Source organism: Phyllostomus discolor, assembly GCF_004126475.2.
Source record: "Phyllostomus discolor isolate MPI-MPIP mPhyDis1 chromosome 15 unlocalized genomic scaffold, mPhyDis1.pri.v3 mPhyDis1_scaffold_37, whole genome shotgun sequence".
NCBI classification, from domain to species: domain Eukaryota; kingdom Metazoa; phylum Chordata; class Mammalia; order Chiroptera; family Phyllostomidae; genus Phyllostomus; species Phyllostomus discolor.
The window spans coordinates 290,686-311,273 of record NW_023397493.1 but is presented as its reverse complement, the minus strand read 5'-3'; the positions used below and the strand labels follow the sequence as shown (position 1 = coordinate 311,273).

Sequence of the window (20,588 nt, the reverse complement as noted above, 5' to 3'; positions counted from 1 at the left end):
CCAGGTGTGAGGAACACATGGATGTTGCCCAGTGCCCTGGCCATAGGCCAAGAGGGTGGTATTGGAAACCTAGTTATTATAAAGATGTCCATACTGTGCCTGAGATTACAGAATATCCTGGGGTATAAAGAGCACATGGAGTAAGGCCTGCTATAGCCAATTGGAAGTAACACTCAGGACACAGGAGCCATCAAGGGAACTTCCTGGTGTCCCTGTTGAAGTGCCCACCTAGGATCCTGTGGCAAATTGGCATGGGGAACTTGTGCAAGCTGTGATGTGTTCAAGCTCACATATTCCTCTTGAACCCACAGAGTAGGCAAGTGCCAGAATCCACCCTGCTGTCTGACAGTAACAGAGACAGCAGCTGGCCATCGGACTCATGCCCTTGGGGAAGGGCTCTCATGGGTTACCATGGGCAGGTCCAGCCATCTCTTGTGATCCAAGGAGGCTGTGAGTGGATCCTAAAAGGAACAGATGCTTTCTCTGTCTTTGCTTCCCAGACCCCATGACTGGTGCCACTGCTCAATGTCTGGGAAAAAATTTCAGTGCAGACACAGCACCACAGAGACAGCTGAATTGCATTTTCTCCTTCTGAGGGAGACAGTTTTCTTCCCATAAGACCTAACAGTGAGCAAAATGTACCATGTCATATGAACTCACTGTTCTCCGTAGTATCTTCATAGTCCTGATTGAAGGTAAATGAAATATTTTTTGAAGCATGTGCTGCATGTACACGAGAGGATAAATGTATGAGGACTGATGCACAGGAATCATGAGTGTGTGCTCACACTAACCATGAGGGCCCCAAGGACGTTTCCACTTCTCAGACTCTGTCACTGTACAGCGGGCTGAGAAAGGAAGCATGCGGGAGTGTGTAGATAGGACCATACAAGTCTCCCCATTTCATCTCACCTTCTCTCTTTCTACATGATGCAGTTGCCCTTGTCCTGCAGGGGTGAGGAGCATATTTCCCTAAGCAACCAAGGCTCAGTGAAGTATGTACTTCATCCTTTATGTCAGAATTCATACTGGATTGGGAGGATGGGCTGTATATTTACCAGATTTTGTAAAGTCTAAAGGACACAGAAGAGACCAGAGGGAGATTATGTAATGGTATTTTTGTTTAGGAGTACATATAAAATAGAACTTTCTTGTCTATAGATTAGAAGAATGAAAGTGGGTGGGAATCCTTCTTGTTGAAGTGAAATATTCAGCTCTTCATCTGCATATTCCAGAGTCACCCAGATGTTACACAGTGAAGGTGAGCTCTGCCCCCTTCTGCTCACACAAGTCACATTTCATTGGCTCGTCTCCCTTCGATGTCTCCCTTGGGGCATCTTCTCTCCAGGGCAGAGCAGATTCAGACCTCAGTCCCAGATGTGGCACTGACACTGGGCGCCCCCTGAGTGGGAACCAAGAACAAGATCTGTCATGCCCTGGGGTGGACTGTCCTGCACTCCCTTCCATGGTGCTGTTGGTCAGTGGTCATTCCAGCCTGACAATGGGGAGCTCTGCAGATGACAGTGGGTTGCAAGGTGAGTGTGAAGCATAGACTCATGAGATGTACTGGACCTCAGTCCCAGGTCCACAGTACCTCTGCCTCCTACGGTTCTTTGACCTGGCTTGTGCTTCCATTGATAAGTGAAGACAGAGGATTAGCCCCTATGACCAGGGTGTATGTGGCTGGGACTTACAGTGATGACCCTAGAAAGATGGAGATTCTTACCAAAGACCTTTTCAAGGACCACCAGAAATCCATCTTGTGGCAATTTTTTTTGTATTTTTGTATATAATTGAGGACTCTCTACCTTTTAGAGGACACATGTCACACACATAATGAACAAGATCATGTGGCATTGCTGGAGGAATGGACACAGGTCAACAGGACAGGCTGCATGTGGCCTCGGAGAACACCTGGTTGTACTGGGACTTACAGAGAAACCACAGACTGAGGAAGTCAACACATAGCTTCCCATCCAAATTTAATTTTTTCAGAAGTGAAAGATTGATTTATGAAAATTCACAGAAAAGTACAAAATGAAAGAATACAATTAAGATGTGTATTTAGAAAGTAGTTGAAACAGGATATATAACAAATGTTTACTACACCATAGCAGTAAGAGTGACAGAATATAAAATTTTTAACATCAAGGGTCAGGATCTCTAAGTGTCCCTGTGATTTAGAGGAAGATGTTCAAATACAAGGATTATCATTATTGCTTAAAGTGGAAGAATGTGAGTTCATGAAAGTCTGTCTTTATACAAGGTTATGTTTACAGCAAGGCTGATGTCATGAACTGCGTTACAGTTCAGCGCAGGTAGGAAAAATGCATCACTGTGCCTCCTTGTCCTGTGTGAATGCCACAGTGTAACTGCACACACATGGATGGTTCATCCACCACTGTGACCCCAGGGGCTGTGCTTTTACAAGACTGGCAGTGCAATAGTTTCATTGGCAGGGCAGTCAACACAAAGAGCCTGTGAGCCATGCAAGGCACTATGACATTACAGCACCAATAATGCCCCAAAGCCATAGGGATATTTAAGTCCCATTAGAACTGTACAGGAACATTGTCACATATGTGGTCTGGTGTTCACGCAAAATCCTATGGGTGTTGGGAACCGCCCTGACTGGTATCAGAAGCTGAAACCCCCGCCTAGGCTAAGGCTAAGGGAACACCCTTGGAACTGTAAGCCAGGGAGGAGACAAAAGCTTATCTCCCTGGCAGGAATGCTGCTTCTGCTGCTTTATTCATAACTGAACCCCAAAAAGCTTGATCGGTTAGCCAAAGATGGGTAAGATTCTCCAAGGGGGGAACGGCCTAAGACAGGCACAATCACTTTGGGAGGCCCCCCAAAAGAAGGATTTGAGGGGCTGCAGCAAAAGGGGGTGATGGACCCTCGCTCCTCGGCTTTGACATAGCCTGAGTTCTCATCATCTGGGAGAAGATCTCCTTATCTCTTGGTTGCCTTAGTTCCCACGCTAAGCCTGAAACAATGACAGGGTGGTGTAGCTCTGTGCTGAAAAGGGCAGATTCCCTGGGTGATCAGGCCTAAGAAAGAACATGTAAATTACTGTGAAACCTTCTTTGTTTAGAATGCTCTCAGTTGAATGAGAGGGGTCCAAGGAGGAAGTTTGTTCCTCAAAGTCTTACATCTCTTTGACCCCCACTCAATAGACCAGCAGAGTTCCTTGTTTTCTATGGTTCCTTACTTCCCACTGATAAGTACTGTACTTTACCTGAATTATTATGCAAAATGAGCCCAATAAAAGCAGGTATGGACTGTAAATCGGAGCGTTCCCCACTAGGGGGGGTGGCCATTTCGTCCCTACTCCCCCACAAAAACTAGTTTGTCTCTGTGCATGTTTTTTCTCGCGTGTTTTTCAGCGAGCCATCTGCAGCGTTCCATGGTCACTGCTGGCCGGTGACCCACGCGCAACATATGGGCACATTAACTGCACAGGAAAGTGTGGCCATAGATTTTGGAAAGAGCTGTTATGTTTAATTTGATGCTTCAGATACAAAATAACTTCTCCACAAAATGTTCATCCTTTTACAGAACACCTGAAAGATCCATGAAGTTGGAATATGTTGATTGGCCCATCCCCTCTGGCACTCATTGTTATAATCACAGAGGTGGGTGCCCCGTGGGACCTCTCTCTGGGGGAAGAACTTCCTGGTCCCTGTGGGTGACCTGTCAGACAGGGACCTGCTTCTCTGAACGTGACTCTCACCATGTGTGAACCAGCACTGCTGCTCCTCTCCGCAGTCACAGGGCCACAGAGTTTTTCATCAAACAGTCAGGGAAATACATGATACAGTCTCCGTGACAGTGAGCTGTCTGGAGAATTCTGAGTTGAGATACTGAGTTAACACATTGATTAATTAAATTTAGCTAAAATTAAAATCCCCTGTCCTACCTAGGTACTGATAAGGGAAATAAAAAGTCAAATATAGACTGCAGAGCATATGTTCAAATGAACTGTCTAGAAACATTGTGTCCTGAATAGTAAGGGCTTTGCATGTAATACAGGAACCCAGGATCATCTGGCCACAGGGCCCAGCCTTCCCAGGGAGGATGAATGCCCCTTATTCCTAGGTGACCTGTCCCAGGAGCAGCTGCAGGACTCAGGCTGAGGACTGGTGAAGCCCTTGAAGACCTTCATCTGCACTTTCACTGTCTGGGGCTAAGTTACTAGCATAACTACCTGATTGGACCCAGGAGCCTCCAGTGAAGGGGCTGAAGAGGGTGGGGTACTGCACAGGGAGCACAAGGTACAACCCAGCTTTCAGGGCTGCGTCACCGTTACTGCTGACATATGCAGAATCAGCGCCCCCTGCAGCTAAGCTCCATGACCACTGAGGACATGGCCATGTACCACTATGTGAGAGACACAGAGAGGGGAGTGAGTGTGGGCCCTGGGTTCCTGTGTTAGTCTGGAGTTCCTACTGCATCTGACATCTCCTTCTGCATCTTCTCCAGAGTTGGTATCTGGATACCAACAGAGGAGACTATTAAGTAGCAAACAGCAGCTCCCATGGCTCACCTGCCATCAGGTGACAGAACAGTGGTCAGTCCTGAAGAAGAAGAAAGACTGGATGGTGGTAGTCATTGTCCCAGAATCATGATGCATCGCCAGTGGCTGCAGCCTCTGAGGAAACTGCTGCCACCCAAAGTAGCTTCAGACGTCGAGTCTGATGATGCCCATGTACCACAAGGTTGTACAGAGCTCAGTTCTGACATTTGAAGGTCTCAGGAGGGCCAGGCAGGCTTCCCCAGCAGGGGTGAACTGGCTTCTGAGAGCCAAGCTAGGGAGTTGTCTCTGAGTGTGTTGTGCTCAAGAATTAGGGCCAGTGAAGGCATTTGTGTTGAGCAGGGGCTTAGCTGGATCAACTGTCCCACCAGGCAAAAAGCAGTGATACCCCAGGTTTTCTTACCAATGTTTCCAGATGAGGACACATGTGGATAAAGTCAGTAAGGCTCAAAGTCTCCCAGATGTCCACTATAGAAACCTGGGTTCAGACTCCTGAGTCCACCTAATGATTGCAATAATACGGGAAAGGGGGTTAGGTATGCATTCAGGTCATCACCAATCCAAGATTATGAGGTGGCAGAAAAGATCATACCAGGGAGTAGACAGGGGTCTTGGTGAGACAACTAGAGTGGCAGTTTCTACTGTCTGAGACTTTTCTCATTGTATCAAAGGTTGTGGGTCAGCAGTTTCCTTCCAAAGATCGCAGATTCTAGAGGGGCCAAGATTCTTTAGTGAGACTTCCTGCAGTTGACCCATTCTCAAAGGTGTGGAGTTCATATTTCCTCAATGAGCTGCGAGGTGTGAACCCAGGGATTTCCCTGGAGTTTTACTGTGACTTCTATCATTGACACACATGCTAAGGTCTCATGAAGATGAGGATGATTATGAAGACATTATTGAGGATAATGTGGGGAGAAGGGTGCCTGAGTCTGTCGAGGGGTTTGGATATGCAGGTTATGTGATATTAAATTTAAGAGGTCCACTTGATAAGAGGTTGGTGCACCCCCATTATCTGGGTGTTTCTGTAAATGTGTTTAATATCAGTGGACTGGGGGAAGCACACTGTCCTCCCTAGCTGGGGTAATCTTGCCTGAATGATGAAGGTCTTCAGGGGTCCAATGTGACCCTCCTAGCTGGTGGCCTTGGACCTGGATTATCTGCATGAGCTGTGGCTTTTCTTCCAGCACTCAGAGTGCACGGGCTCCTCCTGCATCTCAGACGTGCCATCCTTGGCCTGGAACTAACCTTGAGACTCCTCTGTGACCCTCACATCACTGTCACTCCTGAATTTTTCCTGACCTTCTTTCTGTCACATTCTGTTATTGCATCAGAGCCACAGAATCAGTGGAATGTGTGTCCCATTCAGGAAGTCCAGACTGAGGAAGGTGTTTTCTGGAGGCGGACCTGGTCCCTGTCAGAATGAGGGCCCCGTGCATCCTGTCCTTGTCACACACGCCTCTTTCTCATAAACCTGTTCTTTCCAGGATGGACAGGAAAACATGACAGAGGACCACAAGCACACAATGAACATTATTACTGTTTGTCCTAACTCAGCACAGCCTCTGGTCACGGGTGCTTCCTGTCCATTTCATGTGATCATGTGTTGAGTCTTTTTACCTGAGTTTGTTGTCCACCTTCCCTATGCTGTGCTTCATGCTTCCTAATCAGGAAAACATCAAAGACACCTGTTTACAGTCAACTGAACTCTTGTGAAAACAAGAGAGATGGAATAGTAAAACAAATAAGCAAGATGTGTTGCATTGTTTCTTCCAAATAACATTCTACCTTAAACAAAAAGAAAAGAAAAAGTGGACAGAGCAAGAACAAGAAAGACCCTTGGAGATACTATGCCATGAGGAATATATCATTCTCAGGATCACAACAGCTGTGTGTTTCCATGTCTGTGAGAGACGTAGTGGTCAAGGGCATGGAGAGAGATCACCGAACATGTGGCGGTGGTGGGGACAGGAAACGGGGAGGTATTATGTAATGGGAACTGAGTCAGTTTGGGAAAGGGAGCATTTCTGGGTCTGGATGGTGATGACAGTTGTAAATGGAGTGAGTGTACTTAATGTCAACGTGTCCATTTTATATGGATTAACACATTGAATGTGAGTGAGTGTATGTTTTACCACAAATGTGAAGCCAGTACTAATGAGAGATGTGCACATGTTTTCTAGGAGAGGCGGTGCTTCCTGACCCTGTAGGGTTGGAATGGAGTCTGGACTGATGCAAAATTGCTCTCAGGAGCTCACTTTTGGGCAAGAACCTCAGACAGAGTGTGCCTGTCCCATCGGTGTTTCCACAGAAATGGAATCTGGGAACAGGGCAGCCTGGTGCAGGATTCTGGGCCACAGGGTCCCTGAGATGAGTGCAGTGGGTGAGATGGATGTGTAGGGTCAAGAGTAAAGGGTGAGACATGTCCTTAGGGTGCAGGGCATTACAAGGACCCAAAAGTCTCTTTGAGGGGGTTGCAATGTGAGTGGCATGCCTTTAGGGCCAGCACTCTCTACATCACAGTGCAGCCAGGATGATGGTGAGAAGCCACAGCCCCCATGATGCTCACCACACACAGGACCCTGCTGCCCAGGATGGATTCTCCCTTCTTGGGAGACACATTGTCACTGAATTTTCACTTTACAGTGTCCTCTTGGGCTGGTAGTCAATGTATCCCTCTGCTTTTACATGGCATAGGAGTGACAAAAGTGACAAGGCCTTCAACAGATTCTACTCATCTGTGTCTGGTGAAACATGAAAGGAAGGACACAGTATGCATAACACCTGTCTCAGCTGCAGGGCCAGGTCTGTACACCTGGCAACAGGACCTGACCAGTGTGGCCCCTTCCCTGGTGTTGGGCTGACACAGAGGCTGCATCTGCACCACCACCTGCAGGACTAGGGGCGTCAGCAAGGTGTAGGGAAAGACTTTTTGTAGTTTACTCTTATTTTACATAAATTGTTATTTTTCATAAAATTCCATTTTCCAATCTGGCAACAATTAATCTACTTCACGTGATCTTTTGGTCTTGGGCAGATGTTTGGACATCATGTCAATCTGTTTTAATATCCACTTGAATAGTGCATGAAATTAAAAGACTACGGTCCCTCATCCAGTCCAGTTTCAATGTTTAAATGTGGAAAGAAAGACTGTTCACTGTCATGATTCAAAGTTGTCTCATGACCCAACTATGCTTCTATCCCTGACCCACACCATCGAGTCTGAGAGAAGAAATATGCTCAAGGAACAGAAGGACATGGGGCAGTGACCTAAGTCTCTCCTTACTTATGAGACCAGAGTCCCCTATATGCAAATTTCCTTCTCACATCCAGTTTAAAGTGCACACTGGGCTGTGGGGTCTCACAACTGTCTCCTAACAGGGGGCTGAGTTTTCTCGAGAAGGCAGAGCTGTGCTCTAGAGAAGATGAGAGTGCTGGGTCTCCTCCTGTGCCTGGTGACAGCCCCCCTGGGTGAGTGTCTAAGATGTTAGGAATAGTTCTATGGGAAGTGGTGAGTGCACATGACTGACAGTGTCAGATGCTCCTTGTCCCCAGGTGTCCTGTCCCAGGTGCAGCTGCAGGAGTCTGGCCCAGGACTGGTGAAGCCCTCACAGACCCTCCCCCTCACCTGCTCTGTCTCTGGTTACTCCATCACCAGTGGTTACTGCTGGGGCTGGATCCGCCAGCCTCCAGGGAAAGGGCTGGAGTCGATCGGATATATATGTAGTAATGGGAACACTTACTACAGCCCGTCCCTCAAGAGCCGCACCACCATCTCCAGAGACACATCCAAGAACCAGTTTTCTCTGCAGCTGAGATCCGTGACCACCGAGGACACAGCTATATATTACTGTGCAAGAGACACAGTGAGGGGAAGTCAGTGTGAGCCCAAACACAAACCTTCTGTGTGGAGACAAGGAGGCTGGAGTGCAGCGGTGCCTAGAACACCAGGGGGCACTGAGGACACCAGGGACAGTGGAAAGCTACACTGACACTGTTCCAAAGACTCTGACTCCCCAGGACCACTTTTCTGCCTCTGCCATCCCTGCATCAGCACCTGCTTCTCCACTGGTGACCACCACCCAGTGTCCTCCTTGGCACTGCCCTGGGCACTCCTGGCTGTGTGCTCTGAGAATGGGGACCTGTGGCCTGTACATCAGAGACCTCCAAAAAATCCAGGTCAGTGTTAGCTACACTGACTGGAAAAGGGTGCCCTTGGTGTTTTCCTCCTGAGGAGCTAGGGCACTCTCACCATAGAATCTTCAAGTTCCAGGTGCTGGGGGAGCAGGAAACTACGAGGGCAGGTGCTCTCAAGTCTTCATGTCAATCGAGTTTGCTTCTCTTCTCATCACAGTCAGCCACTCACTGAATCTGATAAGAGTTGGGATCCTTCCCATGTGCTAGGAACTGGGGAGAAGGGAGAACTGCGGCCATTACAATGAAACTCATCACTGTGTGTGTTAGTGAGTGATTCATTCAGTAGTAGAAGTGCAGTGGATTTAGGGTGGCATGCTTGGAGACTCAGGTGGGACCTGCAAGCAGAGGAACCTGAAGACATTAGAGACCCGCAAAACTGCTGAGGGTTTCTGGACAGAGGGGTGTGACCTGAGTCAGTGACTCTGGCATCTCTGAGCTCCCTGGTGGCTTCACAGTGCCCTGCATTGAGGAGCGTGCTAAAGTCAGGGTGCAGCCTTTAATTCCACACTAGAGATGCTGAGAGGCCCATGTCCTGTGAGCTCAGACAGGACATCCCCCTGCAGGGCACGGGCTGGAAAGCAGGGGGTGCACAGACCCTGTGATGTAAGGACAGCTGCTTCAGCAGCAGGTGCAGAGGAAACTGGGGAGGGATTTCCTCTGGTGACACAGTTATTCTTTTCATAAAAACGCATAAAATAAGATCTGGGCATGATGTGACTGTAAATATCGTATTCTATCAGAGAATTTACCAAACTCAACAAGACAAGAAAACCTCACTCAGTAAGAGCATTTGTAGGGCTTATTGATAACTGAAAATTAAGGATCTGGAGACAGGGATGTTTTTAAACCTATTCAGTGTTGCATTTTAAGACACCCTGATCCAAGGAATAAAACCTACAGGTATTAAAGCCAAGAACTGGTCCAGGTTGACTGTGTCACTAAACGATGGGTGGGTTCTCAAGGAGGAGCATGTCCTTTGGGGGCTTGTTCTCACTGGGCGGATCTATGTCTGTACAGAGCTCAGGGAGCCAACAGGAAACTTATATCCAATAACATTGACAGACTTGGACCCTGACTCTCCCACTGAGAATTGTCTGTGTCCTGTACCCTCTCAAAGGTGGGGTCATATAACAGCCTTAAAGTGCCCTGTCTCATGAATATGCAAGTGAGAAGAGGTAGACTATGTTAATCATGAGTCTGTCTGTGCCCTGAGAGCATCACCCACAGCCATACCCTCACCTACATTATTAGCCCTGATGACACAGCCCTCACCATGGACTAGAGCTGGAGAGACCTTGTTCTGGTGCCAGTGGCTGCATTCATGGTTCTCCTCAGACTCTGAGTTGAGGAGGGGGCCAGAAAGACTCATGAGGAATTTTTACCCAGACCTGCCTCCTCTTTACAGGTGGACACTCTCGCATGCAGCTGCTGCAGCCTTGTGATCAGCTGAGGAAGCTTGGGGCCTCAGTGCAGGTCTCCTGGAAGCCTTCTGTATGGAGCTTCACCAGCTATGCATTGCTCTGTGTGGGAGAGGCCCAGGAGATGGACTGCAGTATGTGACCTGGGTGAACACAAACTCTGGGAAACCCCCATATGGCCAAGGCTTCTAAGAAGAATTTTTCTTCTCTGTGAACAACTCCATCAGCACGGCCTATCTGCAGATCAATGGCCTGATGTTGGGGGTATGCCTGTGCATCACTGTGTGAGAGACTCAGTGTGATGACCCCCATCATCAGTGGGTTGCAGACCCTGAGAAACAGGGAAGTTGCCCACAGGTCAATGAGAATGAGGTTCCATGGAGAGCAGAGTGCAGGAGAAAGCCTGTGTTTCCCTCTCTGTCAGTAGAGTAGGAGTCTTAGCACAAGAGCATAGCATGGACACAATATGTTTGGGGATCTTCTCCTTGAGATAAACTGGCATCTGAAAGTCTGAGGTGATGCGTATCAAGAGGCTGAAAAGGAGTCTTCCCTTCTCCACAGTGTCCTCTTTGTCCCCCGTTGTCCTGTCCCAAGTGAGCTGCATGGTTCTGGCTAAGGACTAGTGAACCTCTGAGAGATGCTCCAAAGATGGGGTGCACAGTGCCAGGTGTAGTTCACACCCCAACTGTCATTACAGAGCAGCATCTTGACCCTGAGGGCATGTCCCTGTTCCAGCTCCCCATGCAGCTGAGCTCTGTGATCCCTGGGTGCAGGTCCATATATTACTGTACCACACACGGAGGGCTAGGCAATGCCAGGCCAGGTTCCAATGTCCCTCTCGAGGGTGTAGAGGTGAGTAGGAAATCATGATTCCCCAAAGGATCAAAGGGTTTCCAGCTTCACTGTTGGTGGGATTTTCATCGGGAGTGCTTTGGGTCCCTTAAGAAATCCCCTGGAATGCTGACTCCATTGCCCTGATGTTCAACAGGTCCTGCCCATGAGAATAAAGGTCAGAGGGAGCACGTGTTCAATCAGAAGCTCTTTTAGAAAGAATCACAGGTCTCTGTTTCAGTTCTAAATAAAATGCATGCTTGACTCTTCAGTACATAAGAAAATGTGCACAGAGTGAATCAAGTTTTATATGTTTTTAAAATTCTTAATTGTGATAGAAAATAAAAAAGTGCACCATCTTAGCTATCCAAAATATACAATTCAGTCATGTTAGGTATACTCATGTTGACATAGAACAAGGTGAGGAATTCTTGTATCAGGCAAAGTCTGACATGTTATCAACATAAGCCACCTTCCCCTCCTCCCAGCTCCTGCTCTCACCATTCTACTTCCTGTTTTGATGTCCTTGACTACTATATATATATATAGACACCTTATGTATGTGGCATCATACAGCCGTGTCTTCTTGTGGCTCGCTTATTTCTTTCATCATAAAGTCCTCAAGGTCCATCCACACTGAAGCATATGACAGGATCCCCATCTTCAATGTTGTGTAGTACTCCAGTGTATGTATGGACCACTTTTGTTTACCCCTTCATCCACCAAGGGGTATTTAGGTTGTTTCCACCTGTTGTCTTTTCTGAATTTGCTGCTACAATCAGGGGTGTTCATCCTTTGAAATTACTTTAGACATACACCCAGGATTCCAATTGTTGCAATATATGACACTTCTGCTTTGTATTTTTGAAAAGTGTTTGTACTCTTTTCTAGTGGGTGCTCAAGAGTTCCTATTTTTCCATATTCTTGCAAATGCTTATTCTGTTTAGTTTTCTTTTTAATACTGACTTTCTAATAGATATTACAATACCTCTCCATGGCCTGCAACCCAGGCATGTACCCTGGCTGGGAATCAAACCTGCAACACTTTGGTTCGCAACGTGTGCTCAATCCACTGAGCTATGCCAGCCAGGGCCAATACCTCTCATTATGTTTTTTAATGCCATTATTTATTTATTTTTAGAGAAGAGATGGGAGGGAGAAACAGCGGGAGAGAAACATCAGTGCCTGGTTACCTCTCGTGCCCCCCCTAGTGGCGATGAGGCCCACAACACAGGCATGTGCCCTAACTGGACATCGAACCAATAACTCTTTAGTTCAAAGACCAGAGCTCAGTTCATTGAACTACATGAGCCAGGGCTCATTATGGTTTTGATTTACAGTTCTCTAATCACCATTAATGATGACCATCTTTTAAGATGCTCGTTTGGCAATTCTATGTTAGCCTTGAAAAGACCTATTTCATTTCCACCCCACTTTTCTTCCAGCTCTATAGAAGTATGATCATTCCTCACTGTCTAAATGTTAGCTGCACAGCATAATGACTGGACACACATATCTTGTGATATGATTACCACGGAAATACAGTTAACATCTGCCATTTCATACAGACACAAGAAAAGGAAAAGGCAGAGAAGAGAAGAAGAGATAACAAGAAAAAAAAAAGAAGGAAAATGAGGGTTTCTTTGTGCTAAGAACTTTTAGGATCTACTCATATGAACAAAACTCCCACACACCATAGAGAAGTGTTAAATCTAGTCACTGTGTTGTCCATGCCATGCCATTCCCAGGACTTACTTATGTTGTCTCTGAAAGTGTGTACCTTTACATCATCAACACCCAAGTCTCTCACAGCCCAACCCCACCTCCGGTAACCACAAATATGACCTCTATAATGGTATTTTAGACTCTACATACAATACCATATAGTATTTTTCTTTCTGCATATCACTTATTTTGCACACCACTATGCCCTCAAAGTCCATTTATATTGTCACTAATGGCAGAATTTTCATTTTTTATGGCACATGATGTGCTATTATAAACATTTATTTTATCCATGCCTGGGTATTGTATTCAATGCTTAAATAAATATGGAAGTTCAGAAAATTCATTGATAAAATGATTTTTTTTTCTGGAAAAAAAATACACTGAGGTGAAATAAGTGGGTCATAAGGCAGCTCTCTTTCTTTCTTTTTTCTCTTTTCTCTTTTTTTTTTTTTTGAGAAACATCCATATTAGTTTCCTCATCTGCTGCACCAATTCACATCCCCACTAATAGTGGATGGGGTTCCATTGACTGTGTGTCCTCTCTCCCAGGCTCACACCTCTGGGTCTGACCTCATCTTGTATTTACTCATCAGGGGCTCTGTTTCACTTAACCCAGCAGGAGTCTGGCCCTGGGCTGACATACACCCATACCCTCACGCTGGCCTGCCCCTTCTCTGGGTTCTCATGAGGACTACCGATATGGGTGTGGGCTGGCCCACTCATCCACCCTGAAAGGCACAAGAATTGCTCTCAGATGTTTGGTGGAACAATGCTAAGTATTGTAACTCATCTCTGAGGAGCATGCTCATAATCTGCAAGGACACCCCCAAAACTAGGTGGTTCTCACACTTTCCAGCATGAGCCTTTCATATATAACCAAGTATTACTGTGCACAGATGACACAGAGACGCAGCCCAGGGGCTTCCTGTAGAAGAACCTGGATGCATGCCTGCTGAGTCCCAAGTCTGCAGAACAGGAAAGAATGGGGTGATGTAGTTTCCTTCCAGGCTCTGAGGCTTCCTCCAGTATCCACAGGCTCAGAGACCCATCTTCCTTTCTCTTGTCTCCTTAGAAGACCCACATGCCTTCTGTGGGTCTTCTAAGTGGTGCAGACAGAGGAGATGCTGAATTCTGTTTTATAAACATTCACCACAACAAGGTTAGTTACTTAGGAAAGAATCATCACCCACAGGATGTGACTATGTCATGGGCTCCTGTCCCTCCAAGTGGCAGAACAAAATTAAACTCAAACCCAATTTTTGTTAAAATGTTGGATTTCATGGTAGAACACCATTAGCCATGAAGAAATTGTGGAGCTCCTTCTACTTCTTAGACCAGAACAGTCAATATGAACAACCAGCTGATGGGTGGCTGGTCTGTTACTTTGTAAACAGGAGGAGGGAAGAAGATGGGAGGAGTGAAGGATATAGGAGGAGAGAAAGGGATGATGATCCCCGTCCCACAGGGGCAGTGACTGGGAGGTCCAAAGGATATTGTGGCAAGGATATTGCCTGATTCTGGGAGCATAGGATCTCACCCTATGCAGGGGTCGCCGATCCAAAGCAACAGAGATGGACATGGGAGTCCATGTAGCATCTGGCGATGGGAAACTGTGGTGGTTAGGGGCACTTGGGAGATTCTGAATGCAGCATCTATGTGAGGGAATGACCCCACTGTTACAACACCAAGAATTGTGACTGCTTGAGGGGCCATGAAAAGGTCTAGGCTGGAGAAGATGTCTCCTTGGTACCCTTAGTAGTGGCATTGAGGGGCTATCTATTCTCTGCACAGACACTTTTAAGAGAATCGCTGGGAGTCTCAACTGTGTGGCTTGAGGAACAGAGCCAGTATTGCCCCCTGTTGTGCATGGGCAGCACCTCACTCCCACCGGTTGAATTATTATGTCCGCAGTGTCCTAGTCATGCACTCCTCCAAGGTCAAGGTGTACTGCTTTGAGTGGAAATTTGGCCCTGCTATCCCAGACAGCATAGGAGTGAAGGGGGTCATTTGGCCCCCTGGAGACTGAGAGAGGCTGGCCAGATCAGTGTACCAAGCGACCTTTTTCCTCCTCCTCCTCCTCCTCCTCCTCCTCCTCCTTCTCCTCTTTCTTGTTCTTCTCCTCCACTTGGTAAAGGGATGAGAAGTTGCCAGCAAGCAACACAGAATTGAGTTTGGACTGTGTCTTCCAGATGTACTTCCATCCTGGAGCCAGATGGGCAAGTTCCTGGCTCAGTGGCTGCATTATAGGGAAGCAAAACGGGGGTCCCCAGCAGGGTTAGCCCCTGAAGCCATGGGCAAGAGACAAATGTCACTGATAACAGAGGGGACAGAACAGGACTGTGTGGATCCAAGACAGTTCTCTTGGACCCAACGCAGACTTTAGCATCAGTTGTCTGTGACACCTCAAGTTGAACCTGACTCACTTCAACTTATCTAGGCCTATATCGCAGGTGATCCTTCTCTATTGTACTGAGGACCCTGAGTCCCCAGGTGTATACAGCTCTAGAGGGTCAGTGACACCCTGTACATGCAGACACCCACTCATGTTCTCATTACAGAAAGCATGGACTACAAACACACTGGGCATGTCCCACCCTCCCCTAGATTAGTGTCAGGGTTTCAGTGGAGAACAGTGTAGAGGACACAGGGCCAGGTGCTCCTGTTACCAGATGTGGCCTCTTGGACACAACCCAGGCTCTGACCACTGGGGGGCGCTCAGGGTCCCTGAACACAAGGACCATCAAAGGAGTGGGTGCAGTCAGATGTTTTGAGATTTCTTTCCTGGTTTCCTCTTCTGGTGACAATTTCTCTCAGGAAACTCTGTATTCCTGATTCTGTGCACCTCTGAAAGCTCTGAGTTAGACAAGTCTGTTGTAAAGGAAGAAGGTATTCTCCCATGGATAAAAGGCAGAGTCTCTTTCAGACACTCATGTGCCAAATTTCAATGAACCATCAAACCTCTGACCCATGCTATCTGACTCTAACAAGAGGCTCTGTTGGACCCAACAGTCAGCCTGGCCCTGAATAGCTTACTGTCCAAGCTGACCAGCAACAAGATATGTGCTTGCTGGACAGCGGGCACCTGAAGTGTATGAAATCATCTTATGAGGTCACAGGCCTCCGGGGTTTATGGTCATTTACTTGGCATCATGATCATAGCACCAAGTGTAGGTGACACCACACAGAGGCAGAGGGATACACACAGCCAGGTGTGAATGTCCAGGCTGGTGACAGGCACGTGTTCCAAAGGGATATTGGATGTGTATTTTGCACAGAGTTGAAATCTCTGGGAGGAAAAGGAAAGGCCGTTCAGCAAATCAGATTATTATACTAAGTCCTGATTAGCAGCCCCCAGTGTGTTCCTGAGGGAGAAACCACCAGGGAATAATCCTAGGCCAACGTTCTCAATGGGAGTCTCTAATAAAGCTACAGGATGTTCAGAACTTTTACACTAAAGATGAAACATGTGAGCACAGTCCTGGAATTCAGCCATGCCTCCTGACTGCCACACTGTGCCCCACACCCTTCCTGTAGCCTCTCTGGGATATGGGAAAATTTTATTTTTCTTTTTAAATTGCAGCCCACATTCTATATATTATATTATTTTATTTTTTAAAGATTTTAATTTATTTTTAGAGAGGAGGAAGGAATGGGAAAAAAAGAGGGAGAGAAACATCAAGGACTAGTTGCCCCTCACACCGTTCCTACTGGATACCTGGCCTGCAACCCAGACTTGTGTCCTGACTAGGAAATCAACCCGTGCCCTTTTGGTTTGCAGGCCAGCACTCAATCCACTGAGCCACACCACACAGGGTTCTATATTTTAATTTATTTGAGCTTCTTGCCTACAGCAGAGTCACCAGTCATTTACACAATTTCTGATCTGATGGCCCAATATATGCAGTTCTCACCTGGTACCACAGAGAGTTACTAAGATAGTATTGACTTTATAGACTGTGTACACTTTACATCCCAGTATTTAATCTCTAAGTGCCAATTGGTATTCCTTAATCCTTTTGCCTTTTTCACCCAGGATCCCAAGCCCCCACTCACCTGAAAATCACCAGTCTGTTCTCTGATTCTAGGAGTCTGTTTATAAATCTCCATTTTTATTTTGTTATTTAGGTTCAACATATAAGTGATATTATATAGTATTTGTGTTTTTCTGTCTAACTTATTTCACTCAGTATAATACAATCTAGCTCCATCTACTTTATCCCAAATGGTAAGATTACTTTTTTATCTATCTATCATCTATCTATCTATCTATCTATCTATCTATCTATCTATTAATTTATGCCAGAGTAAAGAAGATGGGTTTATATTGAAATCAGTGGGTTGGTAAAAATCCCATTTAGTTTTTTTTTGTTTTTTGTTTTTTTTTTTTTTTTTGCTGTAAAATTAAAGACACATTTTCTGTAGAATAAAAGACACATCAGAGTTCAGGCCAAGATGGAGTCATAGGGAGAATGCCTTCATTTCCTCACATAAACAAAAGTAGGATAAAAACCAATCTAAAACCAATAAACAACTAGAAGCACCAAAAAATCAAACTGCATAGAACCCCAACAACCAAGGAATTAAAGAAAAGAATCAGTCAGAACAACGAGACCAGTGAGGTGGCAGGTCACATGGGCCAGCTGAGAGAAACCGCTGTGAGGCAGCAGGCTGCACAGGCAGGACATTCATAAGGAGAAACTGAGACTCAGAGTTGACAGTGGACTATGGTGGTTGCCACAGTGGGAGAAACTCCCAGTCCCACAGGAGAGTCCCTTGGAAGTTGTGCTGGAGACAGCAGGGGAGCTGCATTGCTCCCTCTCTTGCTGCCCCCCATAGGCAGCACCTCAGCACAGCAAAGAGGGTTGTCCTGCCTGGGTGAATACCTAAGGCCCTGCCCCCTCACAACTTAACAGGTGTGCCACAACAGAAAAAAAAAAAAAAAAAACACGGCCCAATAAAGAACAGAGCAAAACCTCAGAAAGAGAAATAACTGATGAGGAGATACCCAAGTTATATGATGAGAGATTTAAAGCCCTGATAATCAAAATGCTCACAGATGATGATCATCTTGCTCACAAATGGAAGAAAAGAAAAAGATACTCAATATGAAATAATGCAAAATATTCAAGGAACCAAGACTTAAAGGATGGAAACCAGGACTCAAAATAATGATTTGGAAAAAAAAATCCAACCAGAACAAAATGAAGAAACAAGAATTCAAAAAAGTTCAAAGTGTCTTACAAACTTCTGGGGCAACCAAAAAGTTTCCAATATCAAAATTATAGAGGTGCCTGAAGGAGTAGAACAAGAGCAAAAAATTGAGAAGTTATTTGAACAAATAATGAAGGAAAACTTCCCCAATCTGGCAAAGGAAATAGATTTCCAGGAAGTCCAGGAAGCCCAGAGAGTCCCAAAGAAATTGGACCCAGGAAGGAACGCACCAAGGCACATCATCATTAAGTTATCCAAGATTAAAGATAAAGAGAAAATCCTAAAAGAAGCAAGAGGCAAGGAGAGAGTTACCTATAAAGGAATTCTTATAAGACTGTCAGCTGTTTGTTGTTGTTGTTGTTGTTGTTGTTGTTGTTGTTGTTTCAAAAGAAACTTTGCAGGAAAGAGGGGGCTGGAAGTTGTATTGGAAGTTGTGGAAGGCAAGGACCTACATCCGAGATTACTCTATCCAGCAAAGCTATAATTTAGAATGGAAAGGCATACCGTTAAAGAAGTTCATTATCACCAAGCCATAATTATATGAAATGATAAAGGGACTTACCTAAGAAAAAGAAGATCAAAATATTAGCAGTAAAATGACAACAAACTCACAACTATCAACAAATGAACCCCCCAAAAGAAAAAAAAAAAAAAAAAACTAAGCAAAGAACTAGAACAGGAGCAGAATCAGAGAAATGGGCATCACATGGAGGCATTTCAGTGGTGAGGAGGAAGGGAGGAATGGTGGGGGAAAGGTACAGGGAAGAAGAATCATAACTAGTAGGCATAACATAGATAGGGAGAGATACAAATGGTAGAAGGAACAGAGGACTCAAAGAACTTATGTGTACAACCCATAGACGTGAACTAAGGAGGTGTGATGGGGGGTTGGGGGGTCAAGGTAGAGGGATGTTAAGGAGGGGAAATTGGGAAAAGAATAATAGTAAAATCAATAAAAATAGTTTACAATGACACATCAATAACTATCGATTTGGATATTTTTAGTATTTTGGCTATCTCCTCTGCGGTATAATGTTGATTGTTCTCAATTAATGTGTTGATTTAATTGCTGTTCACATCAACTGGTGTACCCAACTGTGGACCTACCTTCAGTGAGAAATTTCCACTACAGAACTTCACAAACGACATTTGACACATTTCATCAGTTACACCACTGCAGAAATCCACTGCGTATGAGTTCCTTACACTGCAGAAATGCCTTTTTGTGTCTCTGCTGCATTTTTATCTTTCTTGAAACTATATATTATTTGATGAAAATGTGTATTTTCTTCTATCTTCAACATAAAAATGACTACACAAAACTCACCAACTTTGATAAAATTTAAATGCATGGTGATATGAGATCTGTCACCATACATTCTAACAACATCGTTTCACTTGACATTAAAGACAACTGAGAGCTACTGGAGCCCTCTTACTGGAAAACCAGATGAACTATTTGACAAGCCCAACACATCAATAACTAGATGACTATGTGAGGCTATTTCTAAGGAAAGTAACATAACACGACTTGACCTTGATACATGACGATGGGAATGACCACATAAAGAACAAGAGCCCTGGAAGTGTTGGTGCCAGGCTTGCTTAATCCCACCATCCATGCACCTGGGAAGATATCTTCCCAGTTCTGTGCACTGATCCACGTGGCATGGCACTCCATGCCCAGGTGACATCCATCTCGTGTGGGTGATATAACACCATGACTGAGGTGCATGTACAGACACACTATGGAGGAACCTGGGAAGAGAAAACACTTCTGAAATTTACCTGTGATGAACATGGGATGAACCCACTTCTTGCATTCCTGATTAGAAGTACATCACATATTCTCAGAGCCACCCATTCTGATGGTGAAAATAAGGCTGAACCACCACAACTGATCAGGTTTATAGAAAGTTATGTCCACCAGCTCCAGGAAGGGGAGGTTAATTAAATGATTTATTCACTCTGTAATCAATGGATGAAGACAAATGATGTTCATCATATCAACACAATGTTATTTATTTTATATTATTTTGTACTAGTGATTGGTCTCAAGGGTTCCCATAATTAAGTATCTATAATTTTTACACACTTACTTGACAATCTCTACCTATGTCTTCAACTAAGCAGATCTACTCATGACCGAGTTTCTTCAGCTTTCCTAATGTGTGAACCTTAATTTAATGGAGAGCCTGGGACAGAAAAACAAAAGTGAGGTAGTCAAGCTGCTGCACATTCAGCACCAAAACCTACTGAAGGAACATAACACAGGAACTCAGTAAGCTTCACTGTAGAGTTCACACTCCTGTCCCCCAGGGATCCACACCGACGCTCCACCTCCTCCAGCACTGGGCCCATGTGCTCTAGGGTCACACTCGGATCTTAGTTGATGCTCCTATCACTTTGTAGAGGAGAAAGGGTCCGATGGAACTTCCTATCACTTGAACATGAATCTCCTGAATTTAAATGTTCCTCTACTCATGAGGTTTGATCCCTGTTATTTTGTTCATTACTAGTGACTTTCAATAGCATCTCTCATTTTAAATCCTTCTCAGTTTATGACTATTTTCTCTCCGAAGTCATGTGAAAATCTACTGGAGCAGTTGGGTCCCTGGATCAGTCACAGAACCAAGTTTACTGCACACACACACACACACACACACACA

The 20,588-nt window shown here is 45.4% G+C and overlaps 1 gene segment (V, D, J or C); it reads left to right on the top strand.

Moving 5' to 3' along the window:
• The first annotated feature begins 7,895 nt into the window (after positions 1-7,895).
• Positions 7,896-10,291, top strand: LOC118498632. The segment is given in 3 exon segments: positions 7,896-8,005; positions 8,090-8,416; positions 10,137-10,291. Coding segments are annotated over 3 exon segments (528 nt in total).
• The last annotated feature ends 10,297 nt before the right edge of the window (positions 10,292-20,588 follow it).